Source organism: Pinus tabuliformis, chromosome 3_1, assembly GCF_031772625.1.
Source record: "Pinus tabuliformis cultivar Carrire ecotype Pingquan chromosome 3_1, CPIR1, whole genome shotgun sequence".
In the NCBI taxonomy this organism is placed as follows: domain Eukaryota; kingdom Viridiplantae; phylum Streptophyta; class Pinopsida; order Pinales; family Pinaceae; genus Pinus; species Pinus tabuliformis.
This window is the reverse complement of record NC_142301.1, coordinates 146,355,987-146,366,296: the sequence shown is the minus strand read 5'-3', so window position 1 is coordinate 146,366,296 and position 10,310 is coordinate 146,355,987. Positions and strand designations below refer to the sequence as shown.

Below are 10,310 nucleotides of genomic sequence, written 5' to 3'. Positions count from 1 at the left end.
ATTAAAAAATGAACTATTCCCCGGTAAATAACCATAGTGAATGTAGTACTTCAGCCATTAAAGCCTTGGTCGTGTTTGCACTGTCACTTACACTTTTGCATTGGCCGATCATTCACCTCCATTTGATTGTTTACCCATTTTGAGGAACAGCTGCGAAGAGTGATCTCACTAGCCATCCTTGTAACACTGCCATGATTGGAAAATTCCAAAGATTACCTGGAATCAGTTGCTACCCATTTTATCACTCGTTCGTCAAAAGACGAGTCTCCTTTAAGCTCTTTTCAACTGACTCGTAAAATATGAAAAGATTGTTGAGCCATTGGCCTCTCTAGCTCGTTAAAGGGACCGGAAGTGCTATCCCTCCTCTAAATTTTAATCTTTTTGGCCCTGAGGGATTATTACACAAAACGATCGAGAGCTTGTTTTGTTCGGCTTGTTAAAAGTATCGAAAATTCATCCCTTCTGTATTGTTTTATAATTTTTCAGACTTAAGAGATTAGATGACGAAAAAGGAATTTTGGAGTTTCCTTTATGTTCCTTTTCAGACTCTCTAAAATTGAAAAGGACCGAGTTATCTTTGTCGTTAAACTCGTTAAAGTTTTAATAGCGACAAAATTGTCTATAGACGAGAATGAGTTTCACTATCGCTAGGCTCGTTAAAACATAGCGATGGGTTTGCCGGAAGGGCAAATTATAGAACAAGCATATGTTATCCTCCTCAAGCTTGATAAAAATAAAGAGGTACTGGTCAGCAATGACTGGGGAAAATTGGGAAGAAAACTTGAAGAAACTTTGTTGGTGGCAAGTCGCTCTTGAACATGACACTTTCACTCCGCATCCAAGTCGGGTTGGGTTGTTTCATTCACCGGTCACATCACCATGGTCCCATCATGCCATCCACATTTTGGGTTAATGCTACCAATCCGTCACGTCAGTGTCGCCGATATGTTCAAGAGAAGTCATTCAGAGAATTCACCTGTGTCTCACCCACTACAATACATTTATACTCCATTCTTTCATGACCGCCACCCTGAACCTTCTATCACCTGATCGTTTTCACCTCCATTAAAATCATTTGCTCCGTTCCGTGTCATTGATGTGGGATTCATTAAGGCCCTCCTATGACGGATCACTTCTTGTCGACATCAGCTCATTATCCAAGAAGTTGATCTAGGAACACCACATTCAGTACTTTGAAGCTTGCATGCCTCAATGGCAAGTTTCTCACTTCCGGCGACAGGTTTACATCAATGACCTTCGACCGAAAGATTTTGCGTGGTGTTCGACGCCAAGTCCTTTATTCCCACCACGTGAATTGTATTGCAGTACCTTGAGGGTCATTATCATTATCGGTGATTCCTCTCGTGCTTGTTAACAACTTATATCATTGGCTGGTAATCAAGCGATGTCTTTCCATGTTCGACTTCAGAACATTTCTCACATGGATAGACTTGTACTTCGAGTGAAGATCGAACGAGATTGAAGACCTCGGATCTAGTTTCATCCATCCGGGCTGCGATATACATTCAGGAAAATAAAAACATCAAATGTACATCATTGCTTCACAGATAATCATCCAATCAAAGGGATGATGACTTTACCAGAATCATCAGTCTACACTCAGACGATTGTCTGTCCTATGTACATGAAAATGAATTTATAAAGCTGAGCATGGGAATGCCCGCCTCAGCTAGATCATGAAAATATTATGAAGATAATGTATTGTATTGTATCTTATTACAGGTCTCCTCCCAGCTTGAAAGAACTTCGGATCCTCATAATAAAGCATTTCACCCGACATCAAAAGATTAACGACCTCATGCTTTAGGGGGCAACTGTTATAGACATTTTTGGGCACTACAACCCCAAGCATGAAATGTCCATAAACCAAGGGCTCCTAAGTCCCTAAAAGTGTTGTTCTAACCCCTAAAGGAACAAGGTCAACTGATTACAGCTTCTCCCAGAAGTTCTCCATGAAAAACTGCTCAGAATTGGTCAAAACAGGATCATTTCAGCTGCTCTACTAGCCAAGTGCGTTGCATCTCACCTAAGTACACTGTGTGGGTGCGTTGCATTTCAAAAATCCCTTCTATGGGGTGTGATGGGCGAGAAATGACAAATGGCAGTGTCATTCCGCGAGGTGGAGAGGCAATGGAAGCTTCCAGAAACTTCTCCTGTGACACTTGCCTCTCTGAATTCGACTAAGGATGAGTAAGAGATCATCAATTTCCAAGTGGAAGAAAGAACTATCAGAGGGAAGACACTAATCAAATGATAAGCTGACTCATATCCATTACAGATATCTATATATGGATCCCTCATCCCAGAGATCCAGAGGCTGGAATTTTGTATATTATAAGGAATTGTTGTTGGTTTCTTGAGACAAACATCAGATTGTTGGGTGATCTAAGCTTTGTATGAGGTGAAGAGGGGCTTCCTTGCTGAGAGGTTGATGCTGGGTCAGAACAACTGGTTGTAACTCCTCTTGGCTCTTTCTTGTTTATCAATAAAAGCTATTCAAGTTTTCCTCCATACTCTTGTGTCATTGATGTTTGTTGCATTTGTATGGTCAATTTACATCTGATCCTAGATTGTTTATGATTATAGATCCATGTTTTTGTATAGTGCTATGCTACTGTGATCTTACAGGTACTTTGTGAAGCTGGGCGTGCAAGGGAACAAGTAGCGAAAGATTATCAAGGAAGAGAGGAATCAAATCAGGAGATTAGCACAAGACAGAGGTTGGTCTTTCTGTTCCTCTCTATCTATAATTCATAAAGGAAAAACGAAAGTAGATTTACTCTGTTTGTTTCTACGGCAGCTGTCACACCTTAGTGGGATAAGCAGTTCTGAGTAGACACTTTTCCCTGTAACAAAGGAGGCAAGGGTTCCAACAATAGGGCATAAATTATAGCTTTATGGGGCATTATCTTCACTGGGAAATGCTCAACATCAACGAATTATAGATATTCAGGGTCTCTAAGTACATCATTGACTGGGTTTTAGTTCTATTTAGTTGCCACCCTCCAATGTTAACAAATTGGATGAAGCGCACAAGATTAATTGAAGGTACTTTTCAGCGAATCACTTACAAGCACGTCTACAGGGAACAAAATTACATTGTAGACAAGCTTTCACAAAGAGGAGTTGGGAAAACTTCACGAGTCATTTTTTATGAGGCATACCATCATGAAACCAAGACTAACACGGGTAGTATTTCCATCCTTTAGCTTCTGCTTCTTTTCATGGGATAAAGACTACTACAATGTGATTGTTACCAGTTTTCACATTCTTCTTTGGAAATGTTAGGTATAAAGAAACAGGTCTTCTCTAAGGACTACTTATTAGGCATTATTTTGACGAAGAAAAAATATGTATCTAATTCGGATTTTTTTTTTTTTAAATTATTCAAAGACTAATTTTCAGGTATTTTTAGACTATAACCATTTTGTAACTCCCAAACTGTGTGACAGCTCTATATACTGATCAGAAAAATAAATTTGTAACATAAACTTTCTTTTATAAATGTAAAAGTTAGCGCTTTTTCTCCTAAAAAAATCTAGCTCCACAAAAATGCATGCCACAGTGCAGAATTGAATGTGTTAAGTCAAGGGTGTAAGGTCCTTGGGCGTGACCGCGGTTGGAGCGTCGGGCGAGTCACCGTGCACGACGGGCGCGCGGGTGAACGACGGGCGCACGGGCGGGCGCGCGGGCGCACAACGTGGGCGAGGTCTGCACGACGGGCGGGCGAGGTCTGCACGACGGGCGGGCGAGGCGACACGGAGGTGCGACACAAGAGCGACGAGCGATGCAACGAAAAATGACTAAGGCATAAAGTGTATGCGATGATGGTTTATACCCCTTAGTGCGTGGAGAAACATATGAGGTAGGCCGACATATGGAGGGGCGCACATAAAGGGTGTGTTATGAGTGTTTTGGGGGTCGGCTGGAGAGCCACCACCCACACTAACAATGCAGAAGGATGTGTATATATACATGAGCGTTGGAGCTCATTTATCACCAACGAATTCAACTTGGAACTCGCATAGCTCAAGGGGTAAAGGGGAAAAGTGCGCAGTCTTAAGGAGAATGCGCATAACTCATGCACAGTTCTTGAAGGCGCAGGTTTGGTTATCACTTGGAGCCAGTTCTAGATTGGGAGAGGTGCGCCCAAGGTCGTTCTAAGTGTAAAGTTGTGTTGGACTTGACAAGGATGTCTTGGTGACCCGGGTGGGCACTCATCCTTTGTGCAAGGTGTGCACATGTGATTGTAAAAGGCTGATTTTGCCTATGTTGTAAAATATTCTAAGTATTGGCTTGGAGCTTGCCAAGCATTACTTGTATGATTGTATTATGAAGAAAGATGGCTTATGATATATATCGTCGGGCAGACTTGTTCGGGAGTTGCCCCTCCCCTTTATACTGTGCAATTGTTATTGTCTTTTATAATTGCTATGGATAATGAATGAGTATGGGCTTCATTGGTATAAAGGGTAAATGCATGTTTACTTGGTTGCGAAACACAAACTAAGTAAGGACAAGTGAATTAGGCGTAGTCCATGAATGTTAGTATTGGTGAAAAGAAAGCGTTTGGTGGTGCCGCACTCGCTATAAACGGTTGGAAGACTACCGCAGGTGTAGGGCCGTGACATGTGGTATCAGAGCTCGGTTTGAGCTGGTGTTGGAGCAAGGTTTGCTCGTAAAGGTTTGAAGCTTGTGAACAAGACTTCGGTTTGAAGCCGTAGAGCAGGGTTTCTCGTGACAGTGGAAAGGGTGCTTGCAGGTGAAGGAAACCGTTTCACACAAGTGGAACAAGGGTTGGTTCTAATTGCAGGTGACTTGGTGAAGCTGTTGGATGGTCGAAACTAGATTGCAAAGGAGAAAGAAGCTGTTAGAGATGGCAGCTGAATCTCAGGCTGGGTCTAGTCATGTTGTGAAGGATACTACTATTGGGTTCATTGAAAAGGTGTTGGAAAAGATGGAGGATATGGAGACTTCTTGGGATAAGAAGATGGACTTGTTCACTAAAGAACAAGAGGCCAATTCGAAGATGAAGGAAGAGCTCGATGAACTCCGAACATAACACGATGAACTCCGGACACAATATGAGTACACTGATCTTATGTGTACACAACTTGAAGTAAGGGTCAAGGAGGTTGAAGAAGCAAGGGATCAGGGTCTTGCAGAGATCGTGAACTTGAAGAAAACTCTTGACGAAGCCAAGGATGAGATCGTGGTGTTGAAGAAGGCCATGAGGCATAACTCAGGTGGAGGAGTGCCTCATGTGAAGGTCAAGGAACCGGAATCTTATGATGGTACAAGGAATGCAAAATCTCTTGGCAACTTTGTATGGGACATGGAGCAATACTTGGAACGGTTGGGTCTATCTGATGATGAGACAAAGTTCAAGGTAGCTACTCAGTTCTTAACAAAGGATGCAAAGATGTGGTGGCGAAGGAGGTTGGATCAGATTGCCAATGGCAGTGCTGATGACATTACTTCGTGGGATGACATGAAGAAGGCTTTGCAGACTCATTTCAGTCCTCAAGATGAAACATGGGAAGCAAGGACGAAGATTAAGTACATAAAGCAGACCGGGAGCCTACAAGCATATCAGAGGGAGTTTGCAAGTGCAGCTCTGGAACTTCCTGACATGGCGGAGAGGGACAAGGTGTTCAACTTCATTATTGGGTTGAAGCCTTGGGCACACAATGAAGTGAAGAGGCAGAAGATTAGGACACTTGAAGAAGCTTTTGCTGCTGTTGACAGGTTGGTGGAGCATTATGATGAGACTTCTGATGATAGGAAGAAGAAGTTCGATAAACCGAAAGACAAGAAAAAGGATGATGCTTCGAAATCGGATGATAGTTCGAAGACGAAGAAAGCCTTGAAGTGTTGGATATGTGCTGGACCACACACGGTGAAGAATTGTCCTTCTAAACCAAAGGTGGCTGCTATTGCACAATCTGATGTGAGGAATGAAGGTGCTTCTGTGGGGATGATGCAGATACTTGGTGCTTCTGCTACTACGGAGGTGGTCTCTAGGAGAGATCCTGAAAGGAACAAGTTGGAGTATGTTCGAATGAAGGTTGGAGGTGCTGATGTACTCACTATGGTGGATAGTGGGGCTTCTCACAACTTCATGGGTGAAGATACTGCGAGAAGGATTGGGCTGAAATTTGTACCGACAAAGGCACAAATGAAGACAATGAATTCTCCTCCTATTGAGATTCTTGGTATAGCTGAGAGGGTGGACACTACACTTGGTGAATGGACAGGGAAGGTTGACTTCACTATAGTGCGGATTGATGACTATGAAGCTGTATTGGGGATGGAATTCATGAAACAATTTAATGCTATGATTGTTCCACATTTGAAGAAGATCTACATTTATGATGGAAGGGAAGATGTACCCATTGGTGTGACTAGGCCTGATTGTAAATTAGGAGTGATGCAAATGGAGGATGAGAAAAGAATGGGAGACATGAGTAAGCGATTGTCTACTATGGAGGCAAAGCTTGCCGAGCAGTCATTGATCATTAGATCACTTTCAGATAGCATCTTGGATTTGTCAAGAAGGCTAGAATTGGTTGAGGATGATGATGATGATGAGGAGGTGTATGCGAGGATGGATGTCCAGAAGGAAGACCGGGTTGCTTATCTACAAAGGATGGAGATTGAGGATCCTGACAGATGGATTGAGTTGATTAGTGAGGGAGAGCCTTCAGGCTCTACTCCCTCTACATCTTCTTAGATGGATGAAGAAGATGGGGCTCATTGTTAGCTGCTCATGGCAGTGAGTCCCTTAGACATATGGAGCAGGTATGACTGATGGTGCAGGGATGGCTTGGCATCAAGCATCATGACATGTTGCAGATGGATGGAGTTTCCATGGACCTGAGCATGGATTATGGAGATAGATTCTTGATGAGTCAAGGATGTGGCAGATGTTTGAGGAACAACTGATGATGGCATGAGGATGTTCACTCTCATGGTTTGAGCGTGACAGTTGGATTAGCTACCCAACTAGTTCAGACATGGGGTCGCGAAGTGTGCAGAGATGTGTTAGCATTTTGTTGGAGTATCATGACAGAGGTTCACATAGTGACACATGATGAGGTCGACACGAGATGTTGCAGTGTAGATTGTGGCAGAGGGGTCGATGATCATGGATCGAGATGATGTCTGATGGAGGACATACCGTAGAGGTGTATACCTTGGTATGGATTATCTTGGTGGCAGTTGGTCACTAAGGTGAGACATGATGGAGATGGAGTTCTACATATGTTGCAGGGATGTTTGCCTTATGTGGAGGAGTTGACATCATGGATAGTGATGATCTTGGTGGATGGCTACCGGGATGGTATGTTGTCGAGGACGACAACGATTTCAGGTGGAGGAGGATGTAAGGTCCTCGGACGTGACCGCGGTTGGAGCGCCGGGCGAGTCACCGTGCATGACGGGCGCGCGGACGCACAACGTGGGCGAGGTCTGCACGACGGGCGGGCGAGGTCTGCACAACGGGTGGGCAAGGCGACACGAAGGTGCGACACAAGAGCGATGAGCAATGCAACGAAAAATGACTAAGGCATGAAGTGTATGCGATGATGGTTTATACCCCTTAGTGCGTGGAGAAACATATGAGGTAGGCCGACATATGGAGGGGCGCACATAAAGGGCGTGTTATGACTGTTTTGGGGGTTGGCTGGAGAGCCACCACCCACACTAACAATGCGCAAGGATGTGTATATATACATGAGCGTTGGAGCTCATTTAACACCAACGAATTCAACTTGGAACTCGCATAGCTCAAGGGGTAAAGGGGAAAAGTGCGCAGTCTTAAGGAGAATGCGCATAACTCATGCGCAGTTCTTGAAGGCGCAGGTTTTGGTTATCACTTGGAGCCGGTTGTGGGTTGGGCGAGGTGCGCCCAAGGTCGTTCTAAGTGCAGATTTGTGTTGGACTTGACAAGGATGTCTTGGTGACCCGGGTGGGCACTCATCCTTTGTGCAAGGTGTGCACATGTGATTGTAAAAGGCTGATTTTGCCTATGTTGTAAAATATTCTAAGTATTGGCTTGGAGCTTGCTAAGCATTACTTGTATGATTGTATTATGAAGAAAGATTTCTTATGATATATATTGTCGGGCAGACTTGTTCTGGAGTTGCCCCTCCCCTTTATACTGTGCAATTGTTATTGTTTTTTATAATTGCTATGGATAATGAATGAGTATGGGCTTCATTGGTATAAAGGGTAAATGCATGTTTACTTGGTTGCGAAACACAAACTAAGTAAGGACAAGTGAATTAGGCATAGTCCATGAATGTTAGTATTGGTGAAAAAAAAGCGTTCGGTGGTGCCGCACCTCGCTATAAGCTGTTGGAAGACTACTGCAAATGTAGAGGCATGACAAAGGGGCTCCAACCCAACTTTGGGGCACGTAAGCATCTTTGTTCAAACTAATCTAGTTACAGTATTTTCTGTGAAACAAGGTCGAACATCACTATCATTGACGCGATCCATGCTCCACGCTTGACTTCACACTCTATTGGACACTCCCACAGTTGAAAATCTATCCGAGTCTCAATACATTGATGAATTTGTTGTACCTTAGGAACTTGAAACTTCGGAAGATCGTTGGCATCATTCAGCTGGCCACAACCGTATTCTTCTCAAGGAAGCAGCGAGGAAGGTAGCGCAGACTAAAACAGTAATCGCGACTCTCTCAGAACCCAACGAGCAATATGGGATCCATATCCTTATAAGTCATCTCATCCGAGATATTCTGGGTAGATATATCCCTATGCATTTCTTTGCTCGCAACTTGGTGCGAGAACATCTATTTTGCTCTGTACAATATGATTGGAAGTAGGAGCCCTTAAGATTTTCCTTGGTGGAGGCGATCTAATCAATGGAGAAAACCTCAAGAAATTCATGTTGTGCTCTTGGTTGTTGTGCTGTTGTGCTCTTGGTTGTTCAATAATATTTTGGGTTGTTGTTTGGGCTGTGTTTAGCACAATTAGCCGAGGTGCGATTCTCTAACCCATTTGTTGTATCGACATTATTGAAGAACCCCCAAAGCAACAATTACCAGGAATTCCAATCCTCGAAAGAGAAGATGCGAGGTGGGGTGCCACTACCCTCTTGCTTCGCAGGAGAGAGTAAGCTCAATACCGCTGAGAATCTGGTGGTTTCCACTTATGTGACAGAAGTAGGGGAGGGTGTCCGTACTTCTATAACGTTTACTTGGTACAAAAATGTGATGGGTCAAGCCCTGTGTGTTGCTGTTGGTGAATCGTTGGCCAACAGATTCGTGTGTAATGTGGAAATAAAGCCATGGAAATTCTGGAGAAAGCATGGATCATGTAAGAGCTCGGATATTATCGATGGCAGCAAAGTCGAAGTATTCTGGAACTTGGGATCTGCAAAGTTCGTGGTGGGGCCTGAACCTAAACGGAGGTATTACATTGCCATTGTCTGAAACGAAGAAATGGTTTTTTATTTGGTGACATTGAAGCGGAGGCATACAGAAAGAGCAAGTCCAGGCCGTCTCTCGAGGCGCTTCTGGTGTCGAGAGAGGAACACATCTCGGCAAGGAATGTTTCGCTACCGTGGCTCGGTTTGGGTATGGGAAGCGGGCACACTAAGTATCGATTGAGTGCCAAACGAAACGAGATGGTGATCTGGCACTGGTTATCAGCGTTGATAGGGAGATCGCGGTGGAAGTGAAACATTTGCTGTGGAAATTTAGGGGAAATGGTACCATCTATGTAGACGGGGTTCATGTTCAAATCTTATGGGATGTGCATGATTGGCTGTTTAATCCTGAACTGGGCCATCATGCCTGGTTCATTTTCAAGTCCATGGTGGGGCCAATCGACTGCCTCAATTCCAAGGACATGAACAACTGCGGAACTCATGCGGATTTCTGTGTCTTGGTTAACGCATGGAAGTAGAGCATTACCACAAGTAGAAATTTTTCTGTCATAGGCCTAATATAGGGGTTGAATTTTGACCTCTTTAATGCTGCAATTAAAACAATAACAGCAACCAAGAGAACAATGCATTCCAATTGTGTAAATAAAAAAATTATATTGCCGACAATCGAAGGTTTTTCCTACGCCTTAGTATCATTTAGATACCAAATAATTTAAATCTTCCCTGCTTTTCCGCACATAATAATCTGCTCACAAGAAGTTTAAGTTCCTTCCCTGCATGGAACTTCAGCCTAATCACTTCATTTTATTATTTTATGCGCTTGCAAATGAAAACGCGTTTGACAACAGCCTTGTCAGATACATTTTATGAGG

The 10,310-nt window shown here is 43.5% G+C and overlaps 1 protein-coding gene across 1 annotated transcript; it reads left to right on the top strand.

Annotated features, from left to right (window-relative positions):
• Positions 1-9,118: 9,118 nt before the first annotated feature.
• LOC149186224 (uncharacterized) lies at positions 9,119-9,956 on the top strand. The gene is made up of 3 exons (XM_089409258.1): positions 9,119-9,459; positions 9,518-9,619; positions 9,701-9,956. Exons 1-3 carry the CDS (start codon positions 9,119-9,121, stop codon positions 9,954-9,956), a joined length of 699 nt encoding a protein of 232 aa, XP_089265384.1.
• Positions 9,957-10,310: the final 354 nt, after the last annotated feature.

Coding starts and splice junctions, on each gene's coding strand:
- LOC149186224 (XM_089409258.1), top strand. CDS start 9,119: ATGCGAGGTGGGGTGCCACTACCCTCTTGCTTCGCAGGAGAGAGTAAG. Junction 9,460..9,517: donor GGGCCTGAACCTAAACGGAG/GTATTACATTGC, acceptor GTGACATTGAAG/CGGAGGCATACAGAAAGAGC. Junction 9,620..9,700: donor TGTTTCGCTACCGTGGCTCG/GTTTGGGTATGG, acceptor ACTGGTTATCAG/CGTTGATAGGGAGATCGCGG.